We start from the raw sequence: 26,858 nt of genomic DNA, 5'->3' as shown, positions 1-26,858 counted from the left end.
TTTAAATTCAAACTTTAAGATGGCCTCGTTCAGCGGAACTTTTAAAGGGAGGAAAGCATATTCCCCAATTCCCCGAGCCTTGAAGCCCGGTACAGAATATATAATTAATTAGGAAACAAATCACTAATTACACTCTCTTTTGGCAGATTGCCCGCTTAGGAGAGATACGTAAAGTGTAATTAAGAATCTTCCACCGAAAATTCCCAAATTAATCGGGGACTACATCTAAATTAACGTAAATAGATACTGACTATTAAACAAATTAAACGAACATAAGAAGTTTTAACAACTTAAACACGCTACCCAATATTAAAATCGACATTCTCGGCAACTTCCGCAAACGGGTCCAACACCCCCTTCTTCTTACCCTTTTCTGCGCGATGATGGCAAACTACCCTTCTTAGGACCGTACGCCGGGGACCCACCCGTCATCGCTAGCTTTCATCAGCCCAATAGTGCCCGATCCTGTTCCCTGTTTTCCTTGAATACCCAATCGTTCATAGAATCCCTACCCTTCTTTCTTATAAGATATCCTACCGAGCGCTCGTTATCAAAATTTTTTAATCAATTCTATCTTGATCCGACGGTCGGGATCAGCAATCGTACAAGCAGAACATGAGCTTTTAGACTACTCCGCGGGAATATTATATCAAAAGGCGTCGTTTGAACAAAGGAAATTATTAAAAAAAACAAGCAAGGCATCAGCCGGTGTCCATACCACGCTGGCGTAAATTAGCGTAGAACCTGAGGCCCGCCGATCCCGTTAGCTCTTCTCTTCCCCCTTGTACCAACAAGACCAGCTCCGGGGATCTCGATCACCGGAAATCCCTCGCCGGTAAGTCGTCTTTCCCACCTCCTATTAAGGCTTTGTTGCCTGAATCCTAGATTCCCAATTCCTCTTTTTCTATGCATCCGTGAGGAGCGCCATCCTCGGCAACTCGGATTCGGGGAGGTCATGTTGGGGAAACCGGTCTCCGGCAAGCGAAACGCTGCCGGCGACCCTGGGAACGCCCGCTTCCTCCACGAGATCGAGGCCCTCAGCAAGGCCCTCTCCCTCGACCCCAAGAACCCCCGCCGCGCCCTCCCCCCTTCTCCCGCCGCCAGCGGCGACCACCACCAACCCCGATCCGTCTCTGCCGGCAGATCCCACACCTCCGGCCATCCGAAGGCGAAACCACCGTCGTCGTCGCGCAAGGAGAAGGCCTCGTCGTCGTTCTGGAGCTGGAAGCCCCTGCGGGCGCTCTCCCACATCGGCCGCCGCCGCTTCGACTGCCGTTTCTCCCTCACCGTCCACTCCGTCGAGGGCGTGCCCCCGGTCCTTGCCGACGCCGCCCTCGCCGTCCTCTGGAAGCGCACCACCGACTCCGCCGCCGCCGGCACCCGCTCTGCCCGCGTATTCCACGGCGTCGCCGAATTTGAGGAGACTCTTACCTACCGCTGCCCCGTCTACGGCACCCGGAGCGGCCCCCACAACGCGGCCAAATACGAATCTAGACATTTCTTGATCTATGTCACGGTGGTCGGCGCCCCTGGGCTGGACCTCGGGAAGAATCTGGTAGACCTCACCAAGCTGCTGCCGGACACGCTGGAGGAGCTGGAGGAGGAGGGGAAGGGATTCCGGAAGTGGAGCACGAGCTTTCGGCTGTCAGGAAAGGCAAAGGGGGCGTCGCTTAACGTGAGCTTCGAATGCTTGCTGGTCAGGGATGGTTCGGCAGAGCCAGCAGGTGGGGAGAAGAAGATTTCAGAGTTCTTGAAAGCGCGGGCGGGAAAATTTGATAGGCAGGGCTCAGTGGGGCAGGTCAGGAGCCAGGTTCGAAGCCGGGATCGGTCTCGGTCGGTGGAGGACGTGAAGGTGCTTCATGAGGTGTTGCCGAGTTCGAAGTCAGAGGCATCTGTTCTGGCTGATACTGAAAAGGAATTGGAGTGTGGGAAGTTTGAAGGTGACGAGCTGAGTACTGTGGAACGTGGATCAAAATCAGAGCATGAAGTTTTTGTTCAGGAAGATGAATCAAAGGATTTGAAGCCTTGCACAGTGCCAGAGCCCATCGAAGGTAATGAGGAGTCACCCAAATTGAAAACTTGCATCTCATTGGAAGAGATTCTTGCAGGCAATGAGGAAAAGGAGGGTGATGAACCCGAATTCAGTGTAATTGAACAGGGAATAGAGATCGCCTCAAAAGATCAAAATTATGAACCTGCCTCAGAAAAGGTCGAGCCGGAGGTGGTTGATGATAGAGGTGGTGGGGTTGATGAGCAAGAAGCGGAAGTGGGCATGAAGCCAGAGGAACAAGAAGAGGAGTTTTCACACCACGGTCATAATTCTGAACAGAGCAGCTTGGATGCAACCATTGATGATTTGGCCTCAGTCTTCCATAGCCTCTCAATTCTTGAATCTGACGTGCCGGAGTCTCCACAATTCGAATCCAAGCCATCTCTGCAGCAGAATTATGTAGATGTGAAGTCTAGTTACAAGACTGCAAGCATAAAGAGCAAATCCCGCAGCTTGGATGATGTTACAGAATCCGTTGCTAGTGAGTTCCTAAACATGCTTGGTGTAGAGCATAGCCCTTTCGGGTTGAGTTCTGACAGTGACCCAGAGTCACCAAGGGAGCGATTGTGGAAGCAATTCGAGAAGGAATCACTAACCTCTGGTAGTGTTCTCTTTGGTCTTGGTGCTGAGTTGGGGGACGAATCTAACTGGGATAAGTATCCGGACAATTTCGATTTCTCACCTATTGTTCATGAAGCCGAAACAGAGCTTCAGAAAGCAACTCAGGTTGTGAACAGCAAGTCGAGGGTTGAAATGCTGGAAGATGCTGAGACAGAAGCTTTGATGCGTCAGTGGGGTTTGGATGAGAAGGTCTTTCAGGACTCGCCACCTGGAAGCAGGAGTGGATTTGGTAGTCCGATTCATCTTCCCCCAGAGGAGCCACTTGACTTGCCTCCCCTTGGGGAGGACTTGGGTCCATTTATTCAGACAAAGGATGGAGGATTCCTGCGGTCCATGAACCCAGCCCTCTTCAGGAATGCAAAGAACAATGGTAGTGTGGTCATGCAGGTGTCTAGTCCCATCGTAGTTCCTGCAGAAATGGGTTCTGAGATTATGGAGATATTGCAACGTTTAGCTTCAGTTGGAATTGAAAAGCTTTCGATGCAAGCAAGTAAGCTAATGCCTTTGGAAGATGTCACTGGGAAAACAATGCAACAGATAGCCTGGGAGGCTGCACCAGCACTGGAGGCATGTGAGAGGTTTGCGGTTAACCTTATCTAGTTCTTTTCAGTTGTGTTTTGATATTGGGCCCTTCAGTACTCATTTTTTCTAATCCTATTTCAAAATTTCCCCTCTCGTTTTGTTTGTACAGGCAGGATCTGTTACAGCATCAGAACCCAGAAACAGAGTCAAGGATTGGTCAGAATGCTGCTGGTAGGAGGAAGAAGGGTAAAGGCTTGAATCTAGCTTCATCAGGTCGTGTGGAGATGGGCTCAGAATATGTTTCATTGGAGGATCTTGCTCCATTAGCAATGGATAAGATTGAAGCTCTTTCAATTGAGGGGCTGAGGATACAATCTGGCATGTCAGATGAGGAGGCACCTTCAAACATTAGCCCGAAATCTATTGGGGAAATTTCTGCTTTGGAAGGAAAAGGGGCCAAGAATAGCATGTCACTGGGTTTAGAGGGTACTGCTGGATTACAGCTTTTGGATGTTAAGGGTTGTGGAGATGACATAGATGGCTTGATGGGTTTGTCTTTGACTTTGGATGAGTGGATGAGGCTTGATTCTGGGATTGTTGATGAAGAAGATCAGATCAGTGATCGCACATCGAAGATTCTTGCAGCCCATCATGCTACTTCAATGGACTTGTTTGGTGGGGGATGGAAGGGAGATAAAAAAGGAGGTAAGAGATCTGGTAGAAGGTGGGGTTTGTTGGGGAATAACTTTACAGTTGCCCTTATGGTGCAGCTTCGGGACCCCTTGCGTAACTATGAGCCGGTTGGAACACCAATGCTTGCCTTAATTCAAGTGGAGAGGGTTTTTGTTCCCCCAAAGCCCAAAATATATAGCACAGTTTCAGAAAAAGGAAACAGTGAACAAGATGATGAGCCTGAGCCTGAGTCTAAAACTAAACCATTGGCAATGGAGGAGAAGAATGAGGAAGAGGATGTTATCCCTCAATTCAAAATAAAAGAAGTTCATGTTGCCGGTCTGAAGACTGAACCTGAAAAGAGAAAAGTATGGGGTAACCCAACACAGCAGCAATCTGGTTCTAGGTGGTTGCTTGCTTCTGGAATGGGAAAGAGCAACAAGCATCCATTTATGAAGTCAAAGGCTGTGACAAAACCTTCTGAAGTGACAACAAAAGTGCAGCCGGGAGATACTCTTTGGAGCATTTCTTCACGTGTTCATGGCACTGGAGCCAAATGGAAAGATTTAGCAGCTCTCAACCCTCACATACGAAATCCCAATATCATTTTCCCAAATGAAACTATCAGGTTGCATTGAGAACTGTCAGCCGTCTTACAGTCTATCATATACCTTTGGCAGCGAGAACTGAGTTAAAGTAGGTGAAAGTCTTTATCAAGATTGGTTTTTCAGCTTATCAGGGCATATATCTGGTAATATGAACTGAATCCCGTCTAATAGGGTTCAGATGATGGCTGTATCTGATTGTGGAGCTTTTTCCCCCTGTATTTACTTCGAACTTATTTTCAGGATCCATGAAATAAAAGTTAATGGTAAATGGATTACCTTTCTGTAAGAAAGAAATATATGTTTGTCTTTGCATTATATATAGGTTTCAGGTCTTGTCAGTACCTCTATATTATCTTTGTTTGGAACTGTGTATATGCACGTCTGCTCAGCTGAGTAGTTGATGCATTTTTTTATGGAAAATATGACATCTTTAACATCATTTTCCTTTGTAATTGGTTTCTTCATTTCTAAGTTGCATGCGAACATGTTTTTCCCCATAATAAAAGCTATATTTTTTGTGTCTGTCTTAGTCTTTTGCCCGCATTCTAACCCTTAGCATGTTGACTGTTTTCGTAATAAATAGGCGATCTAACTACCCAAATGGCTGCTTACCTTCTGCCTTGTCTCCTTTTTTTATAATGTAGCTGAGCAACACTGACATTGCTAGAATAGATGGTATATGGCATGCTACTAATTTGCTGGCTTCATTGTATTCCTTTAACTTTCCATAACGACAACATTAAAGCAGTTTGTTGGTATTGGTTATTGGTCCTTATTTTTTTATATAAAGCATTTCGAGCTGTGCACCTATAATTTTAAGGAGTGTTTCTTGTTTGTATCATGAATGGTTGAAGAGATTGTTGAGTCCAAAGTTGAGAAAGAATTTAATGCAGGCCAAATTCATCCTACAATTGTAAGCAGCAGAAAATTCCGAAAAGAGGTAAAGATGGACCGGAAATTCTGGATGTCTAACTGATGAATATTTAAACAAGAGTTAAGAAGCAGTCACCAGATTAAAATCACATTTTTCATTGAATGGAGTTGCGTGGTTGCTAGGAGTGAGGTTGATTTAGCTAGGCAGTTTACTCAGATTCCAGTTATTGTAGGTAAATGAGTATCTCTTTCATTTGTGTTACTCAAGTGGAGGAGAGAGAGATGGGAGGAATGCATCAGAAGGCCATTATAAAAAAAGTTATATAGCAAAGCAACCGACAAACACCAATTTCAAACATTGTTTAATATCCAAATGAAGCTTGATCCAAGCTCCCCAGATTACTGATTTAAAGTAACTGCATTAAATTAACATTATGCCCGCCTCTCCATTTCCCACATCTTTCAAACCTATTTTTTTATTTTCTTGCTAGGAAGCAGGGATGCTTCAAATAACATGCTGTGTCCATATCAGATAGGTATGGGATATCGATACTGGTCAAATACTTCTTGGACATGTGTCTGATACTTGCATTAAATATCCTTTTCTTAAAATCAAAAATAAAAAAGAAACAATCTGGATGCTTTGGAGTGGACCTCAGATACTTACCAAATACCTCCAAAAATGAGGGGAAGGGCTCTTGTTTCTTTTTTCAGGTTAACCTTTCTTTAGTCTATGGTTAATTTTGGAGTCTATGATGTTAGTATAAGAATATGCAAATGATAGCTCAATATGGATTTGAATGATGACCAAATGATGAGCTTTTAAAAGTTGATGCTACCATGTAAGTATGGACCACATTATTTTGATAGCTCAGAATGCTTTCTGGATTCTTTTTACATGCACACACATTACATGTATATGCATGTTGATGTTTATGCATTTATATATTGGATGCATATATATTCATTGACATATCCTAGTCATATCTTATCCTACTTTTTAAAGATATGTTGTATCAGCTTATCCTATCATATCACTGTATCCCATGTCCATATCTGTGCTTCCCAATTTGCTTGATAATGTAATCCAGACCTTGCTTTCTTGGTCCTTCAAGATCTTCCTGTTGTGCTTTTCATCAAATTTCATGGGCCTCCCATTTGGTTGGATCTGTTTGTGCTTGCTATGCAATTGGACCAGACCCTCAAAATGTTCTCAGAAAAAGCCGTGGAGATTGGGAAGAATAGAAAAGTTGATCCTCTCACGGCTCAAGGATCAGGAAACACAAAATTGAAGTTAATGCTGGTTGATAACTGAAAAGGAGCATCCCAAATGGTCCTAGGAGTTCTTTGGATTCGGATTTCAAAATGAGGAGTGTATATTGGACCGTAGTGTTAAGTAAGAGGTGCATTATATTGTTATGTTGAGTTTTCTGGTGTATATTATTGTTAATTTAATTGCTTTATTGCTTTGCCCTCTTGGGAAGGTTTTTGCTCTTTGTGCTTTCTTCTTCTTACATTTTGAGTACATCTAAGTTGCACTGCTTCGCGACAAAGCGTAGTTATCTTGCACTTGGTTTCAAGGATAATAATCAGTCACCTGAATTCCAAAGAGCAGCACCTTCCTGTCAAGTGTTGTGAAGTTAGAAAGATCTTAACGCCTAATTCATAATTCTGAGAATTGATTTTTCAGATTCATGAGTCCTCATCATAAGGATCCTTCAGCTTCAAGAATGAAATATTTAGGGATTCTTCAGCTTCATCAGTATACATTCTATGAGATAATCAATTAATCTAAGGAACCCCAAAAGATTCCTTGAAATGTTAATTTATCAATGGCAGTAATTTGGCTAATACTATGAAAATTTGTGAGCCCTTTTGGAAATTTTTCTGATCATTAGTATAAATGATGGAATATTTTTTTTCTTAATAGTAAAAAAGGACTGTTGAGCAATCTTAAACTTTTTTTGTTTGTTGCAAATCTGATAGGTCGTGCACAAACAGTCAGTATAACATGATATTATGCATGTTTAGGAGGAGAGCATGTTCAGGAGGAGAGCATGTTCTGAAGGTGTATTAAATGTTGTCCCCATGGCTTATGTGTTATTTTCCCCCAGATAGTAACCCTGGCATGTAAGAGCTCTTTGTGATCTCAGGTTTTCGTGTGCTTTGAAATTATCAAATTTATGCCATCCATGTTTGCTTTGTTACTTTATTTTTAGGAGATTATTGAAAAAATGATATTCCATAAAGACATCTGATATTTTCTTTTTTGGCAGCACAATTTTAAATCATAAGATGATATTGACTCATTTAGGGCCTGGTTCACTCAATGAATTCCTCTGAATCTCATTTTGCTTGTATAGAGAGCTGGTATGCCAAGAGGCCGAACATCTGAACTTTTATCTTGTCTTGCTAAGGTAAGCTGATCATTGGTATTACCACTTGTTTACTGGGTGTGTACTGTGAAATCATCAATAACTACTTTGCCATGTTGGTTTGGCCTTGAATCATGCATGTCTTAAGCATCTGGTGTTCCTAGACTAAACTCATCTTTTTCACACGTGCTCAGGTTGTTAAGTTTTAATTTGTAGGTAGAGAGAGAGGTATTAGCGGACTAAGGCACCGAACCTTTTTAATTCCTGTAAAACGAGCAGTTTTGTAATGTTCTTTGACCCAAATGTGCTTACATTGTCAATTTTTATTTGGACAAAAAAAAGAAAAAAAAAAAAAAAGAAGAAGCATCTAGTCATTGCTAAGTCTTGTGAACGATAAGCTTAACCTGGAAACTTTAAACTACTAGTTTGACACCAGCAAACTTGCCATATGCTATGAAAACTCTTACTTATGCTCTACCATAATTGACAGAGGTCATTAGAAATGCAAATATTTGGCACATTAACAATGCCAACCACCAATCATCATGAAATTATTGAGCCACCAATTATTATGAAGTTATTGAGATAAGCAGAACTTGCCGATGCTTTAGAAAAAGGATGTCAAATAATTGCCACATGTCTTGAGATGTATCTGTGCAACTTACATTGTACCAATTATTAGAGTGACATAGAGCAATATCATTGTACTGGATGATACATGGATATTTGCTTTCCCTAAGATATGCAGTTTGGTTGCATTGTTATGTTCACAAGCAGATTTATACAAAATGTTCACGTACGTAGCAATACTTTTAACCATTATATTCTTTGCTTTGAGAGTTTCTTCTTTTTAAGGAATTTACTTCAACATTGTTGGATTTTTTTTTTTTTTTTTTTGTTTAAGCCACATATTCCTTTGTTCCTCCTTGTTTCGGAGGCTTAGTTGCCTATGACATATCCATTGCTGTTGCTTATAGAAAATATTGTTGCCTGAGTCTTACTGGTTTGTGACAATTTTTTATACTGTTAAATCCTTTCTTCATTCATTACGTATTTTATTTAGTAGCAAAGTCATTTTTATTCAATTCAATTTATCTGTATAAATCCTAGGAATTAAAGTAGTATATTTGGTTCAGTGGTGTCCCTTAAAGAGGCAGGTTTGATTGCTAAACTTCTGAGGAATCCACCTTTAGCATACAACTGATTAGGAGTACTATGATAGATATCCAAGCCGCTATGCAGACTCGAAGGTCTCAAACGGAATAACAAAGTGATTATGCATGAATTACTAATAATTACAGTGGCCACTTTATCAGAGTGGGTTAGCTATATGATATCTGTTGTCTAAGCCTAAACTTGAAGTCAGCTAGTGCAAGACCGCAAGGTAAATTCTGATGGCTCTATCTCCAAGTCATCATTTGATGCAATAATTTGAAAATAGCCAAAGAGGAACCTCTTTTCATTACATGTACAATGGTTAAAAGGGATGGATCTATTAACTTGCTTGAGCTACATTGGGCATTGGTCAATTTACAGTCTGCAAACAAGTTACTTTTGCAAGATCTTGACTTAGAGATTTGCTTGGGTAGAATTGGTTGCTCCTAAACCCCCATGGGATGCCATTATCTTGCTTAGCAGAATTTGGGATGCTTCTGATCATGTGGTAGGATTTTAGGTTTCAAGTATTTTGGGGTGGGACTATAGGTATTGGATCCTTGTCAGTTTATTCCTCCTCATCCATCGAACACACACACACAAAAAAAAAAAAAGCAAACACACGCACACCATCTCTGAGTTAATGACCTCTTTGCTGATTGAGAGTTTATGATAATATATGCAAAGGAGGGGAGGGGGAGTTGTACCAGAGTTGAGATGTAATTTCTTCTCTGAACGGATGATCTTTGTCCATATCTTCCAGATATGAATTTGTGCACAGAAAAGGGGGAAAAACCAAAAAAAGGGGACAGATTTATGTTTTCTGGGAAGGTGGTCTGATGTTGCTTCAGTTTATGTACTTGACATGGATTCTTGAGGAAGATATGGAGTTTAATTATTCACATCTTTGAAACAAAATGAATTGTTCTGGAGTTCCAGGTTGATTGAGAGCTGGAGTAGTGGTGAAGTTTATATAAAGAGAATATAACTTGTGGTGATATCCTCATCATGCGATTTTTGTGCATGTTATAAGAGGCAGTCTTAAAATGATTGAAGATGAGTATGACATCTTGGAAAAGGCCGATGATTTTTGCTGATTCTATTTTGCTTCTCTTCAATTGACTTGCTGATAGAACCGTCCTTTAAAGAAGATAAAAGAAAAGAAAATAGAAAGGAAAAAAAGAAGAGAGATAAATAGAAAAGAAAATAATATCTTGCTTTTTCGTTTATCTATTTTATTGAAGTACATTGTGGTTCTTTTATTGCAAAGCTTCATCTTTAACATAAGAATTATCCTATTTGAAGTTTTGTGTGATCCGTTCCTAACATCTTACCCTTTATTCAGCACTACTCATATAGAACTGTGTTTGTATGTTTTGGTACTCTGTTCAGTTATGAGGACGTTACACTTTGGTTTCAAATGGTAAACAACAAAGTGTGGACCTGAGACAGGAAGTCATACTTGGGCCAGCTTGTAGAAAACATTTAGTTCACCTCTTACCTGCTTGTAGCGATTGCTATTGATCTACTGCTCCATCAGGAAGAATTGAAAGGGAATCCTTTTGCTCATTCCATTTATATTTCCCAAAAAGACAATAGATGATCAGATACAAAGCGAGATTCTATGGGCAATTAGAAATGTCTGTGGAAGGGAAAGCTTCCATACAGCTATTGATGCTAGCATACTTGGCACCTTCCACTGTAAGATAGTCCCACATGAACTTCGTTGATCCATCAGATATCAAATGATTAATTGGCAGAGCTTGTTGAAGAGGAAAATCAGAGCAAATCGGCATGTAAATATAGTAATTTATTATTATGATTTAGCATTGAAATCTTTTGCATGATTATGGTGTTGGTCTGAGGACACCTCTAGCTGTGGAGTGTGGACTCTGAAATTAGGAAGCAGCTTTCAACATCCTTCTCTCTCTCTCTCTCTCTCTCTGTGTGTATGTGTGTGCGCTCGTGACTTACATTACATCCAGGCTTTCAACAGACCAGGGTTGCTGTAGTGTGTACACTTTTGACATACTTCTTTTGGACAATAATGCGTTTACTGATCTGCATGTGCATGCAATATTCGTTTGGTTCTTTTTGAGTCATCTCTAGGTGCAAGAATGGGTGTACTGGTCTTCATGTGTATGCAATATTTTGCTAGTTGTGCACCATGTTTGCATGATTCTGCATCTTCTAAAATGACTTGGTAGTATTTTTATAGCATTGCATGGTCATCAATTTCCAAAAGACATCGCAGCCTTGAACAGCTCCAACCCAAAAATCATAAACTTGTGCCCCCATATTTTTCAATATCCAATCCCCAAAATCCCAGATACTGCCTTTATTTTGAAGAGGTGCGCACTAGGATTTAAAATAATGTTGAAGCAACAGCACTTGATGCAAAAATGACTATCAAATACTTGTGTGCATGTTTTAGATGAAAACTATCAGTTCTTTTGATTGGTTTAGTACATAGACAGCACACTTTCTTAATCGGCTGTGAGTCTCCAGTACATATCTTTATTTGATATCTAAAAAGCATAATGTCTCCCTTAGTTCATGACCTATGCATTGTTTTTTCTATTATTCTCATTGTCGAAGTTAAACATATCTTGCAATGGATTTACTCAAAAAAGAACTAATGATCTAATGTGGGATTGCTATGCAGTGACACCTGTTAAGTTGTAAAAATATACATCTCGGTACCTTGACAGGCATCAAAGCACTCTATTGATTCTCATTACAGATATTTATCATAAAGAGAAAATATGGAATTGAGGTGTATCAGGTGCTTGAAATCGAGATGATGCAGGTGAGGGAGCATGGTGATTATGGACACCCTCATAGGTGGTTATCACATAGCTTGAGTCTTCACGCTCTCTCTCCACTCTCTTCTTGACCTTGCATCCTTCACTTGAGCATCGATAATAATTCCTGCCAAGTGTCAACCATTTTGTTTGTTTTTAAATTACAGGTTCATACCAAGGCACTGGGAATAACAATAATGTAATCTGGTTGTCGCTGCTCTGCAAAAGCAGAGAAAGAAAATAGATGATATGAAAGCTTTTCTGAATGAGTGGATGCATGTTATTATCAATTAATTTCCAGCATTTTCTATACCATACATCTTTCGCCTATTGCTCTCTCTTTCTTATTTTCCTCCTCCTAAAGTATGTGCTGTATTCTTGGGCAGATTTTTACCTTGGATTTGGGCTGTTCTTTACCGTCTTCTTTCCGTACTTCCTCCACTTGTATCCGTCATCCAATATGTCAAGCTCTGATTTTGTTTTGAATGCTATTCTGGCAGTTCTCCCCTTCGAAGTGGTATCCACAACATTCTTATTTCTGCACGCATGTACACAAAAACAACCAAAATCGAGTGCTTATCCACTGGTAAATATTTTGAAGAATCACAGCTCAAATGAGTGATAGAAACTATTTGAAGTGAAAACTTGCTCGTCACGGTCGCTGGTGTTGGTTTTGTTGTCGCCACTGCCATTTGCTTGCAGGGGGGAAGGACTCTGCTGACAAGAGGGAGGTGGCGCCAGGTTTACATCGCCGAGCTCTTCATTGAGGGCCAGGTAGTCGGTGATCTCGAATAGCATGTCATCAGGCCAATCATTGTCCCAAGAATTGGATGATAACAAAGAGTAGGAAGACATGGCAACAAATCCTAACTCAGGTATGATCCTCTACTGGACGGTGTGCTCGAAGATTTTGCGAGGCCAGCATGACTATTCTAATGGAGTACCATGGTTTGATGTAGACCTTCCGAGTGAGGTGGGAGGAAACTTCGCCGCTGATGTCACGTGCTTCTCTTCTGGGTAGCATACAAACTTGTCCCAAGTCAAGAAGACGAGGACCCGTCAGCGACGACTTGGTAGACCTGTAATCTGAAAGACTTTGTACTCCTCCATTGTTTTGCTGGTATCGCCATCTCCAATACCCTCATATGTTTGAAAGATATAATTGTTAGGCACCCAGCGTGGTCAAGAGAATACCGAGTCTTCCCCATGGATTTAGACCGGCAAGGGAGGCCTATTCCTTGGAGATTTAGAGCACCAGTGAAAAGCTCCGAGGGTGCCAATTTTTTCCTGCAAGTGCGAACTGTTGTCCATGTGAGGCCTTCTCTTCAGTGTTTCATGGCCTTATGTGCACACTAGCTTCTCATGTGGCAAACAAGGAATATTATTATGTGAACACTAGCTTGGAGGGTGACAATTTTTGTGTAGTCGTGAGCAAGCACTCTCATTGTTTTATGGACCCCCCTATCTGAACGCGGTTCTAATTTGGCAAAGAAGGAATATTATTTCCTCGTACTACTTTTCTTTGGTCTTCTCCACGCATTGCTTTGAAACGCAATCCATTTTGGTGTAAAAAGAGCGATTCGTTTTCTTCCAACACAGCTCGAGTCCATGAGGTGTGCGTTGGCAGGTTATCCGCAGGTGATGAGCTCATCAAGTTGGAGGACAAAGTCAAGAGAGGGGAAGACGTAAAGCATGCGATCCCATTGGATCCGACCCTTCCCTTCCGGTAGGGTGCGATGACTGAGATACCCGGTTGTTGGGTTAACTCACAAACGTCAGACTTCTTTATGGTGTTCATCAATACAATCTTTGTCATTTAATGTAGACAGGCGAGCTCATACTTTACGGTCTCTTTCGGACCAAGCTGTTGAATTGACTGGTGGACGATATTTCTAAGGGCAGCCGGCGATGCCGAATGAGTCTGTCAGTGGGCCAAATCTCTGGCAATGGTTAGTGCCTTAGTGGAGTAAGTTCTTTGTTTGATTAGTCCACCAGCATTATAAAAATGCACTCCAAGCACCAAGGAGGATTAACATGTTTAAAAAGAATAGTAAGTGTGACGTGTGCCTTGGACTACCTACCACCTGGTGATCATCAGTATATTTTTGAATGTAAATTTAACAATCCTTATTCTTTGGGGCCCACGAGAGAGAGAGAGAGAGCGAGAGAGAGAGAGAGAAACCATGTGGCGTAGAATATATGAGAGAGAGGGAGAGAGCCTGTAATTGGGTGGGCATTACATTGCTGTATTTGCATGCCTAAGCCTTGTGAGCTATATTTTTGCAACAAAATTTTTAAGGTATTAATACAAGACAGTAATAGACATTTTGCACTTAACAAGGATGTTTATTCACACCACCAACAAAAACAGGATTAAATTGGAAATAATTATGCAGAGAATGATTTTCAAAGTATAAGCATGCAATAAACTATATTTGTAAAGATTGACATGCAAAAATTCTTTGTGATAATAAAATACAGAAAAAAGCAAATGCGCAAAGACATTCCATGACTATTTCAATCCAAGCTATGATTGCTCTTCGTCCAAGTTGAAAAGAGGGAAGACACTTTAGATGGCACATAGACTAAAATTTGAAAGTGAACTCTAAAATTTGATGATACACAGTGTTGAGATAAATCGATCGTTCCCCATAAACCGACTAATCTCCAGCGCAAACCAACCGACACTCGACTCTGACTCTACAAACAGACATGACTCAGGTCAACCGACTACCGACTTCAACTCAACAACAGCCAACCGACCGGATATACAACTCCGACTCTACATCGGCTGAGTATGCCGTTCCGACTCTTCATCGACCAATTGAGTGAACCGCACTGACCTATTGCTGGCCGACTGACTAATAATTCGACTACTACCGATCGACAGTGAATGACATAGACCATCGGCATAACAGAACTACTAGCCGACGGTTTCTCATGGATTCTACCGACATATGGTCGGTTCTACCGATATATGATCGGCTAATCTGCTCAGCATATCATAACCGTCACGAACGGTTACCGACCGCATATCACGACACGATCAGTGAGAATTAACGATTCACTATACGATTATGGCCCGATGATTCAGCGTCATAAAACACAGGACCATGTCCAACGGTTACGAAAACCTCATCTATAAAAGGAGGTAAGAGAAACAGAGTTGGTAAGCCAATTCTGGGCAAAAAATCTGTTACTGTCTACATTCAACTCCTATTCACCAACTTCCTTCTCTGACTTAAGCATCGGAGGGTCCCCATCGGACACAAATTCGATCTGCGTGGATGCTGTTTTGCAGGTATTTATTCCCGACGACAGACGACAGGGAGTTGATCGTAACAGATTGACGCTTCAGGAAAGAGGAAGAAGACAACTAGCAATGACGAAAATTAGAGTCCAACACTCGACTGCAATTGGATCAGCGAGGCATTCTTTCTATCGGAAAGAGGTTCCTCTCCCTCCTCCAGTAGCAGAGCCTATTTCTTCACGTCCTATGGTCACCACGGATGTCCAAATCGCTGCACTCATGCAGCAGATGACTGTTCTTACAGAGACGGTCAGAAGCCTCCAACAGCAGCAGATCCAGCCATCATAGCCGCCAGCAGAGCAATCGATGGCACATTCAGTGCCATCCAGGCACAGCCGCCGTCATCCACGACAGTCTCCTTCACCAGAGCGGTCGTCTTGGCTCTCTCATCGGGATGAGCAGTGACACTCGCGGTGCTCTCGATGCGCCACCCACTATTCATGGTGTCCCTCTCCCTCTCAGTTGGATCGAGTAAGGAAAGGAAAGCGACCGCGAACATCGTCTGCTTCCCCCTCTAACTCATCGGGAGGTTCAACCCCCGAAGTTTTCCAACGGTGATTCGATGATTATGAACGTAAATTTCAGGAGATCAATCACCAACTTGCTCAGCTTCAAGTGAAAGGTTGGAAGTCCTCCAACGACTACGACTTCCACATCGCCTAGTCATTTTCTCGGCACATCTTGGACCAACTGATCCCATTCCGAATCAAGATGCCTCAGGTGGAGCCATACGACGGATCCATCGATCCGATCGACCATCTTGAGAGCTACAATACTCTCATGACGATTCAGGGGACGACTGACGTCCTCCCATGCATCGGCTTCCCAGTAACTTTTCGGAAAGCTGCTCGAGCCTGGTACTTCGAGCTTCAGTCGAAAAATATATATTCTTTCGGACAGCTAGAATATTCTTTCGTGGCTCACTTCAGCACCAGTCGAAGGCCACCACGAACTTCTGATAGTCTCTTCTCGATTAAGCAAGAAGAGACTGAAATACTTCGAGATTTCGTGGCTCGTTTTAATGCGGCTACGCTTGAGGTCAAAGACCTCAATGAAAATATGGCTATCTCGACCATGATAAGAGATCTGAGGGGATCTCGATTCACATATTTTTTGGATAAAATTCTTTCTCGGACTTATGCCGAACTTCTAGAGCGTGCATACAAATATATGCGTGCAGATGAAGGAGCTTCTGATCGGCACCAGACAGAAGGCAAAAGTCAGAAGAAGAAGAAACAGAAGAAGGGAGGAGCTCCAGCCGAATCAAGTCAGCCACCATCCAATAAGCGAGCTTCGCCCTGACGATGGAGTCCAAGGTCGAGTTATGATAGATATAACTCCTATACTCCTCTTTTCGCTCCTCGTGCGCAGATCCTTATGGAGATCGAAGGAGCGAAATATCTAGGACACCCCCCATCGATGAAGGTGTTGCCGAGGAACCGCGATCGAAAGAAATATTGTCGGTTTCTTCATGATCACGGTCATAATACCGAATAATGCATCCAGCTCAGGGATGAGATAGAAGCCCTGATTCGACGAGGTTACCTCGAAAAGTATCGAAAAAATTCGCCGACTCAACTTTCAGCCGACTGAGGAAGCTGTAAATAATCAACCGACTGCGGGAGTCATCAATATGATCTCCGGATGACTAAACTGAGGGATAACTCTCGAAGAAGAGTCGGCGAAACGACAACAACTCAATGTAATAATTTTTTCGGAAGAGGATGTTCGGAGAATTCAAACTCCTCACGACGATGCTGTTGTTGCTTCGATAATTAGCTAATAAAAGTATGACGGATGTTTTATTCTACTCGACTTCCTTCCGAATGCAACTACTCAGAGAATCAACTGCTTTAGTGTCAACTATATTTTGGTCCTCTTGTAAAAACCGACGTCCCGACTGTACTTCGGCTTTCACTGTAAAAAGTCAGAAGACCGATTTTATCTCGACACCGACTGTACTTCGACTTTCACTGTAAAAGATCAGAAGACCGACTTTATCTCGACATCGACTGTGCTGAAGCTTTCACTGTAAAAATCAGAAGATCGACTATCTCAACACCGACTACATTCCTATTTCCTTACAGAACTGACTTATCAACTTCAACTGGAGACCAACGTCAGCGACGCAGATTTTCTCCATAAAAATCGTGCTGCCCTCATAGTCGACTCTCCATTGAAGCAGCTGGTTAATTTGCTGACTAGTACCAACTAAGAAAGGCAAAATGCCAAGACGACTAAAGTTGGATTGGAACTATACCGACATAGCCACAGCCAGTCGAGGGATATTCGGCTTGCCACTGATTATCAAACAATATGACGTGTAAATCCGATCAAGCTTCGGATAATGGATATTCGACTTAATATCGTTATCCTAATTAAATACGTCGGAAACTATGTGACTAGCAGATTCTACAAAGTCTGCGAAATAGTCAGATCTGCGATCTACATTCAGAGATTATTCTACAAACAGACATTACAAACTCGATGGTACAGAGGAGTATTTCAGAACAGAAGTACTTCTTTCATCATCAGAAAAGAGAGATTACAAATTGGACCAAAGTCTGATTACATCTTTCTTTACAAAAAGAGAAACCAAAGAAAATGCCGACTAATCTTCATCGCCGCCATTCGCTCCACTGAAGAATCGGTAGGCCCACCTTGAATCGGCTTCTTCAACAAACTCTATCTTCCAGCTCGGGGGACGATACGACTCGAGTTGAGCTGTAAAGATGATTAATCGATCGCATTGTTCGGCCAACCACATCAACAGCTTGACCCACTCGTACGGGAATAGAGAGGGTCTCATCCGGTCGACGACCACACTCTCCTCGTATAAGAGCTAAAGGAGGGCTTTAGATTTTCGTCCATCACCGAAGATAACCTTGATCATGCAGCTGAGACAGAGATGCGGGATATACGGTAATGGATCGTTGACCTCACCATCGGCACCAAGAGTGAAAAGCTGACATCGGCCCGAAGCACAATGCCGCTTTCGAAACCGACCAACATCAGACCCGAGAATGAGAGAACTTTCGGACCCGACAGGAAGTCGTTGGTCGGAATCTCCGACTAACCACCCCCTGCAGGAATCTCGCCCATCGGAAGAATTGCCAGAGATTCAAGGAAACTTTAAAAAAAATGACAAGAAATATTTTTACACCAGAGCAGCTCTTTGACAGAGCTCTCTCGTCAGAAGAGACAAAATAAGGGATGGATACCTGGTTAACAGCAATCCTTTATATAGAGGAATGCCCAACAGCCCAGATGAAAGCAGCTAGATCGAGACCACGTCAGATAACGACACGTGGTCGCATTTGAACCCGTCATCGATCCGATGGTTTGAGGCACCTGCACCAAATTAAACCACGTCACCTCCATCTGCGTGTACAGCTCCAACCCAATAACATCCCGACACATGGCGAAAATCTACATGCCAGAATCAAATCGCACGACGCCGGTTCGCCTTCCTGATATAATGCCTGACATCGGCTCACCTTCCACAAACGACGTCTGACACCAAATTTTCGTGCTGATACGACAGCTCAAAGACGACAAAGTGGTTGATCGATCGTACTCTAGAGAATGTAGTGGCAGAGTCAGAATTCGATATCACAGATAACAACTCCTTTCGTCCAAAGCAACTGACCACGTGGCGATGCATGCGGCGACTCATCATTGGACTCAGAAGTGGGAGAACAACTGTTGGGATAAACTGACCAACCCTCATAAACCGACTGATCTCCAGCGCAGACCGACCGACACCCGATTCTGGCCTCATAAACAGACATGACTCAGGTCAACCGACTATCGACTTCAACTCAACAACAACTGACCAACCGGACATACAACTCCGACTCTACATCGGCTGAGTATGCGGTTTCGACTCTTCATCGACCAACTGAATGAACCATACCGACCTATTGCCGGCCGACTGATAAATGATTCGACTATTATAGATCGACAGCGGATAATTTAGACCATCGGCATAACAGAACTACTAGCCGACAGTTGCTCATGGATTCTACTGACATATGGTCGGTTAATTTGCTCAGCATATTATAACCGTCACGAACGGTTACCGATCGCATATCACAGCGCGATCAATGGGAATTAACGATTCACTACACGATTATGGCCCGATGATTCAGCACCATAAAACACGGGATCAGGTTCGACGGTTACGAAAATCTCATCTATAAAAGAAGGTAGGAGAAACATAGCTGGTAAGCCAATTCTTGGTAAAAATTCTGCTACTGTCTACATTCAACTCCTGTTCACCAATTTTCTTCTCTGACTTAAGCATCGAAAGATTTTCGTCGGATATAAATTCGGTCTGTATGGATGCTATTTTATAGATGTTCATTTTCGATAATAGACAACAGAAAATTAGTCGCAACACATAGACTTATATTTGCTCTCAGAGTCTCTGTTCAACTCGTTTGCTTTCTTCTCGGTCTTTTGTTGGGTCCCTTTGTTTTCCCATGTATTATTCGCACCTTTTTTTTTGGTAAGGTGCTGAGGAGAGTACAGAGACCAAACAAGAAGAACCAAAAAGATAGACAGAAAGGTAACACAAAAACAGAGAAAAGAAGATCAAGAACCCCGTGGCCTAGGAAATCCCATAACATATTGTTCACACCTTCTTTTGCTTTGTTGTTCTGTCACCAAAATCATCAGGTTCTAAGTCTATTTTGTACCATATATACTCCGCCTCAGCCTTTGTTTTTATATAAGTTCACACGTTTCACCGCAAAAACAGAAAAAACTCTACGCACGCGTGCGTGCGTGAGAGAGAGGGAGAGGGAGAGTCTCCCATCTCTGTTTAGATGCAACAACCGTCCCTTCGAAGACTTGCGTCAGATCCCTAAATGAATAGACACATTTGGTACAAATTCACAATGGTCAAGCACATCAAATCACAACTTGGAAGCAGCAGAAGTAACAGCTAGCAAATGTAAAGCTCGCAACGGTCAAAAGAAGCAAGTCACTGGGATTAGCATCTGTCAAGAATGGATATGAGGCTACAGCAACCAACACAGTCAAGTGCCTCTTGTTTCTTTCTTTTTTTTTTTGTTTGCTATGAACTGCCTGCCTCTTGTTTCAAAAGCATCAAAGAATCGAGAAACTTGCATATTTCAGTCTGTCGAGTCCAGTCATAAACACAACTGAAAGGAACCAGGCATCTGCATTATCACATTCTATATTTCTTTGTTCATATATTTCAAACATGAATTATTTTTCAAGCTCGGATCAAATTGCTGTAATGCAACATTTTTGCCCAGCTATTTCTCATAAACAGCCAGCTCTTCTATATTCTGCACATCTAGACACTTGCAGAAGATCGCAGGATGACATAGGTGGCATTGCCTACAAACATGGGTTAGATTAGGACCGGCAGTTCGTGTTCGCGGGTCGTAGCCGAATCATGTCCATTTGGGGGCATAATACAAATTAATTCAACCTAAATATGATCCATTTAATTAAATGAATCGATCTATGAAATACGAATATACATAGATTGACATGACAGGATCCGTCTGACATGATTGATAATCGTATTGGCGGATCAAACGGATACACGACTCGCCTAATAACCCGTTTAACTATTTGATTTATTTATAAAATTTAACTAAAATAATAAAATTTAGTTAAAAAAATTAAAATAATATAAAAATAATTTAATTACCTGCTATGCTAATTCACAGCTCTAAAACAAAGTTAAATAATTTTTAAAAATTAATTTTATTTACAAACACTCCTCATTTGCTCTCAAATAATCTTAAAATAAATGTGTTAAACGTGCTTAAATGTATTATGTAACCCATTAATCTGTTTTAACCCTTTTAGTCAAAACGGGTCAAAACAGGTTACCCGGATCAACCCACTTAAGATACGAATTTGTCGTGTCACCAGAACCCGTTTATTTCAAATTCAAACCCACCTAAGTACGTGTCGTATCTGTGTCAATGAATTATGTTGAAAATTGCCAGCAATGGTAACAATGTAGTTCACTTGAGTTTTCATACCATGCGCAAATTGGATGGACAACCAACCAGATATCAATGTCATTCGGAGCTATGTTCAGAACATCAGGATATATCTCATGAAGACACTGGAGGTGCTCGCAAAGCAGGGCAGGATTGTATTCTATGAGATTTTTTCCCCCCCCTGAAAATAGGGGCTTCTGAAGTATGCCACATGAGACTGGGTTGTACATGTCCAAGTAGAGATTACCAATTTGTGCATACAGATCTGGATCAACAATGATAAATTCTCTGATTGACCAAAAGCAATTGGAGCTTCAAAAGCAATGATTCATTGAATGTGACCATCTGCAAATGCATGCTTATTCATTTTAGCTGTCTCTGATTTTAGAGGCCACATAATGGGATCAGAAGACCCAACAAAACCTATAACTAAATGTGCATCACTGCCATGTCTAACATGCAGCAGCCACAACTAATATTTAAAGTAGAACAGAATAGCATTAGTATATCAAAACAAGCATTGTTATAGACATTATTTTAAAAAAATCAGTCTTGATAAAAATGGAAAAGGTCAAGCTTTATGAATTTGGTCTCTGAAACTTGAGAAGAAATGTTGTACAGACCGCAAGATTGCAATAGGCACCAGGTATGGCAATAAGGAGAAGACCATTAAACCATCATAACAAAGCACAATCCTAAGCAGAAGCTGAAAGTGCAACCCCTACTGAAGCAAGAAAAGTAGTTTGGCCCCAAAGAGGCCAGCAGCTTGAGCACACTTCACACTTAAAGAATACAAGGACAAGTATGTGATGCTAATGTTCAAAATTGTGAGGATGTCAGAAGATAAATATGTCATTCATGGATGGAATTCAGCTTTTTTGTAACATGGGAGTTGCAACATAAGGTCAATGGTCTAGACATTGGTGGCAATCAGGAAGCTAGTGAATTGTAAGGACCATATCTAGAAGAGGCAAGGTCCAAGGTGTATCATTCAAGGCGGAGAGAAGCACATGCATAGGCAATGAATCAATCATCACAGGACAAATGCTTTTAGAATGGTCGATATGTGGTTAATTGCACCTAGCCCATCATGCCCTGAAAAAATAGATGATGAAATATTTTCTGTTAAGGGTCGGGGCAATTGGGTGAGATCAAGATCAAGATACCAGAGAGCATGGGGAGCTCGAGCTTTAGGTTGAAATCATGAAGTTGTGGAGGTGGACAAAAGTTAATACTTGAAGCTTTCTAGGGATAGAGGCAAAATGAAGAAAATAGCCTGAATGGTCTGGCCAGTGAAATGTTCCACAATGCACCTGATGATGGTCCTTCAGGTAGCAAAAGGTATCCTTGTCTTGGGCGGCGAATTGCATGGTCGAACATGTAAAATTCATGGTTTCTCTATTGTCTAAAAAGAGGAGAAGTTGGCATGGAATGTTTTAAGGCTATCGAGAAACTGTGATGGGCAGCAGTTTGGACTTGATAGATTAAATCAGGGAGAAATAGGTTAGGCAGCAACACAGGGATCTGCATGACAGCTTGAGGCAGCCGAGATAAGACTGTCTAAAATGTCTTCTCAGTTCAGTGCATAGTATGGATAAAAATCCAAGTAAAATAAGAAGCTAGACTCCGTTTCTAGTGGAAGGGATGGTTTGTAACTTTGTACGGTAAGAAGGATGATTGTGGTAGAAACAATGGTTTCTCTCATAGAAAGGATTGTACGCTATGACTACAAATGTGGGCATTGAGGGAGCCTGGATAAGTGCTGCACTGGTTTGACTAATGGATTGCACATGATGGTTTAAGTAATGCAAAGGGAGCCTGGTGCACTAGCTCCAAGCTTGGAGGATCTCCAATGCATGGAAACATATGCTAGTGCTCTTGGCAATCCACAGTTAATGCAAGAGAATGTCATTATCAATAATACCAGAAAAAATTGTACAAAGTCAATCCTGCAGTCATATTAATAAAAGATGCACCAAGAGTCCTGAATAAAGAATTTCAAAGGCAATTGCTAATTTATAAGGAAGATCACTTTAATGACAATTATCAATTTCTGTTGTAACCACTAGATATGAAGCACCTCCTATATAGAGCCATCGCTATCGAAAAGCACCATCTGCATCCACTGAGGACCCAGCATCACCTTTAATAGAATATGCAGAGGCTTCTGCTTCCAAGAATACACGCCTCAGATGCTTGTCTTCCAAATGTTGCTGCCAAGAGTGATGGTGGAAATTTAAATTAAAAAGTTGGAACGTGGAGTTTGAGACATCAGAGGTTCAATCCTCAAAAACCATAATAACTAAGAGAAGGAAAATTTCCTTCCTTATCAAGGAAAGCAAAATGCATGCTAGTCAATAACCTTTTCATATGATAGATCAATGCATTTACGATACAAGAGAGTCCGAGTTTCCAGTTTATGAACCTAATGGCAATAGACAGTCAATATACCAGTACCATTAATGGTACTAGAGATAGAAGTTTTCTTCTTTTTTTCATTAACTTCTCCTTTGATGCATTCTCGAATCTTCATTTTTTTTCCTAAAGACATCTTGCTGATTAGAGAAAATATGCTCGATTAAATCACGTAAATTTAGCTCTTTCACAACGAAGACCTCCTACTCCTACCCATTTCAAAATGGTTAGAAGATTTCAACCCCAACCTCAATTATTTCATTTCTTTACAGTATCTGCAACTTAGATCAAGCATAAGAAAACTTGCTTTTCACTTGCCATGTAACCCTAACTATTTTCTCCTATGTAGCATAGTCTTCTGTGCATATGGAACCCTAACCATATTTACCCTAATGTAACAAGAAAAAGAAACCCAAATGAATCTGAAAATATTGCACCTCTATGCAATAAGGTTCTCTCTCTCTCTGGTATACAGTTTTACCTCCATACTTCCATTTGAACCAGAAAAGGCACATCAATGAAACCATTTGAACCAAGAAGACAAGGTAAATATAATTGTGACCAGAAAATGACAAAAAATCAGGAAATAACAAAGGGGAACTCACAGCAAGGCAGGCTCTGTACTTCTCCCACTCGGAGACGCACTCCTCTTTGTCCCACTGACCCTTTGAGAACTTCTCGGAATACCACCTGACAATTTTTCCCATCAAAATTCGATCTTTCTTCACTCAAAAAAATAAAAAATAAACAAAGAAACCGCACTATAGAACTCCAAAAACAAAATTTTTCGCGTGATGTGACGCTATGAAGGAGAGAAATCAGAGACTTGGAGGATTAGAGAACCTATTGAAGCAATCGTGGTAGGCGTTTCTGAGGTGAGCGCAAGGAGACGCAGCAGGGGCTGATGTTCCCCTCTTCGTATTATTATCGATTCCCATGGGATCCACGGCGAGTCGGTATCCAGAATCCCAGAAAATCTCCTTGGGTATCTAAAGATGATAATTTTTTTCCCCAGACCTCGGTGGGATCTTGAGGCGGCGACGGGCGATCCCTGTCCGATTCCCTTGCAGCCTTGGGAAACCACGAGCATCGGAGAGGGTCGTCGCACGTTTCCCATTCCCGAATACAGCCTTGAGCCGTTTGACCTTTCGCTTGGTCCACCTCGTTTCCCTTATTGGCCGAGTTTGGTTGGTGCTAAGAGAAGACTAATTATTGGATGCAAGAAAAATTCTCAAAGGAAAAAAAGTAAATGCAAGAAAAAGTTTTACCTTGGTAAATGATGCACGTTTATGGATCTCTCCACAATTTCGCAGGTAGTTCTATGTACAATGCAGTCTAAAAACTTATGCATGATAATTAACATAGATGGATCAAATATTAAGTATAAACTAACAAAGGTAGACATGGTGCATGGTTTCATAATAAAAAAAAATAACACAATAACAAATAGCTACAGTGATTTCAAATAAAGCATAGAATATTAAATAAAAATAATAAAAATATTGAATAAATATAAGTAAGGAACTCAAATAATTTTTCTACTAATTGTCTAGTATGTGCTGATGTTAGAAAGCTTAAACATGGTAAAATTATTTTCTAAAACAATAATGACTTTCAAAAAAATGATGGAACTTAGAAAATTGTTAAAAATATAAAGTATACATTAAATAACATTAAAGTATAAGTATATAAACTAATAAAAATTTAGATATAAAATTAAATAAATATAAAAAAAAAAATCTAATGCCTTATTCAATTAGATTACAAAATATGAATGTGGTTATTTTTTTAAGAAAGAATATGAGTTTTATAAAATAGAAAGGCAAAACTTGTAAACATATCAATAAATGTAAAAATTATAAAAAGCAAATACCTTGGCTCTATCATGGATGGAAAGATGAAAGAGACTGGTACAAAAACAAGGAGAGAGATTGATTTGGCCGATGAAAGGAGGATATTTTGATGTCCATGTGAGAGATAGCATGGGAGGAAATATTTGAGATTTAAGCTAAGAGAGATTGAGAGGGGGATAAACATTAAAAGATGGAATGCTAGAGAAAAAGGAGATCACCAGAGGAGAGAGACCATGACGACAAGGGACTTGCTTGGCCAAATAAAATTTGAAGAAAGAGAAGTAGTGGTATATAAAATTTAGAATTTTATAACTACAAAGTCCATTTTTAAGATTTTATTTTTCAAACTATCCATATGCACTACAATCTTACCATATAATTTTAGATATTGTCTCGTTGATATTCTCTTTATAGGCAAACTTGTTAGACCCAAAAGACCCTAATGCACTTTTTAATATAGTACAGATGTACTAAATATTTAATTTATACATCCCATATCTAATATTTAGATCAATACAAAATTATTGAGAGTCATCTAAATATGTATCATGCTCAAGGTTGCAAATGGGTCATGTTGACTTGTGATCCGATACCAATCCAACCTACATAGACTCGATCTGAACATTTAAAAGGCCCATGGGCTAAGTCGGATCATAAAAATTAAACATATTCCATTCTTCTGCTCTATGACCCTATCCAACCCGAACATGATATATCATTAGGATTCGAATCTTTTTGAGCCTCTAAGTTATGATTTAAGACTTGTATGAGTAATACTTTTAATATAAAAATATATTTAAAATTATTTTTTATATTCTAATTTATTTTGAGAATAATAATATTTATTATCTATTTTATGTAGTTAATAGTAGTTGGCTATGTGATAATTATAATATAGTTAGCTATATTTGATCTAGATTCGACCTGAATTTAATCCGAATCTAATTTTTTTGTGTTCGACTTTGATTATACATGGACTCAACACAATTCTAATGTCTCATTAGATTAAAAATTTTGACTGTAGATCCTGTCCGACCTGATCCAATTGTTTATTAGATTGGATCTATATTAACATTAGAATCCGATCAAAGAACTAGATTAGGTTGAGGTCAATCCTAATCTAAACCATCCCAAGCCATTTGCACTTCTAATCATGTTATAAAAAATAGCAAATATATAAATCTGATATTTTTCTTACAAAATGATTAAAGATTTTATTTATTTATTTTTTTTGGCAGAACAACATTTGACGGTACTTATTTTCAAAAGAAGGTGATCTAGGTGGGCAAATGTTAGCTTCACAATGAAACATCAAAAGATTGTTATTATATGCGGTAAAAATCAGTTGTTCTGAGCAATATTTGATCCGAACCTAGAAGCTAGAGAGCAAGAAATTAATGTGAAAACTAGGAGACTAGGAAAACTAGATCCAAGAGCTAGGGATACCTGGTGGCCTTTTCAACTCACTACCAAAGGGCTTCTCCATGCTAGGAAATCCACTCACTGGTGCTTGAAATACGCTGTAATCAAGGAATTCATCAATTGGCTTCATCATTGTCCCTGGAATCCCACATAGCTTGCACAAATTCCACCACAAAGGAAAAAGTGCA

General features: G+C 40.7%; 3 protein-coding genes and 1 long non-coding RNA gene across 6 annotated transcripts; 2 read left to right on the top strand and 2 right to left on the bottom strand.

Annotated features, from left to right (window-relative positions):
- Positions 1–705: 705 nt before the first annotated feature.
- LOC105056291 (protein PLASTID MOVEMENT IMPAIRED 1-RELATED 1) lies at positions 706–4,995 on the top strand. Its single transcript, XM_010938474.4, has 2 exons — positions 706–3,249; positions 3,363–4,995. Exons 1-2 carry the CDS (start codon positions 956–958, stop codon positions 4,501–4,503), a joined length of 3,435 nt encoding a protein of 1,144 aa, XP_010936776.1. The 5' UTR covers positions 706–955; the 3' UTR covers positions 4,504–4,995.
- A 6,363-nt stretch (positions 4,996–11,358) lies between these two features.
- On the bottom strand, positions 11,359–12,535 carry LOC105056374 (probable WRKY transcription factor 45). 2 transcript variants are annotated; one of them, XM_073250946.1, is made up of 3 exons: positions 12,330–12,535; positions 12,075–12,218; positions 11,359–11,899 (listed from the first exon to the last, which is right to left on the bottom strand). In XM_073250946.1, the coding sequence occupies exons 1-3, from the start codon at positions 12,533–12,535 to the stop codon at positions 11,842–11,844; spliced, it is 408 nt and encodes a 135-aa protein (XP_073107047.1). In that variant the 3' UTR covers positions 11,359–11,841. The 2 variants fall into 2 exon arrangements, with proteins under 2 accessions (XP_073107047.1, XP_010936886.1); XM_010938584.4 differs by having other exon boundaries at positions 11,359–11,807.
- LOC140855179 (uncharacterized) lies at positions 12,415–13,192 on the top strand. The gene is made up of 2 exons (XR_012138201.1): positions 12,415–12,555; positions 12,640–13,192. It is a non-coding gene; the product is annotated as an uncharacterized lncRNA (long non-coding RNA).
- Positions 13,193–20,989: 7,797 nt separating this feature from the next.
- Positions 20,990–24,560, bottom strand: LOC105056454 (uncharacterized protein At4g33100). Of its 2 annotated transcripts, XM_073250945.1 has the most exons (5): positions 24,239–24,560; positions 24,001–24,085; positions 23,124–23,193; positions 22,627–22,635; positions 20,990–21,216 (listed from the first exon to the last, which is right to left on the bottom strand). In XM_073250945.1, the coding sequence occupies exons 1-5, from the start codon at positions 24,331–24,333 to the stop codon at positions 21,095–21,097; spliced, it is 381 nt and encodes a 126-aa protein (XP_073107046.1). In that variant the 5' UTR covers positions 24,334–24,560; the 3' UTR covers positions 20,990–21,094. The 2 variants fall into 2 exon arrangements, with proteins under 2 accessions (XP_073107046.1, XP_029119079.1); XM_029263246.2 differs by lacking the exon at positions 22,627–22,635 and having other exon boundaries at positions 21,043–21,325; positions 24,239–24,555.
- Positions 24,561–26,858: the final 2,298 nt, after the last annotated feature.

The sequence above is a fragment of the Elaeis guineensis genome, chromosome 2 (assembly GCF_000442705.2).
Source record: "Elaeis guineensis isolate ETL-2024a chromosome 2, EG11, whole genome shotgun sequence".
Classification (NCBI taxonomy): domain Eukaryota; kingdom Viridiplantae; phylum Streptophyta; class Magnoliopsida; order Arecales; family Arecaceae; genus Elaeis; species Elaeis guineensis.
The sequence above is the reverse complement of the archived record's forward strand: the minus strand, read 5'-3'. Positions and strand labels throughout refer to the sequence as shown.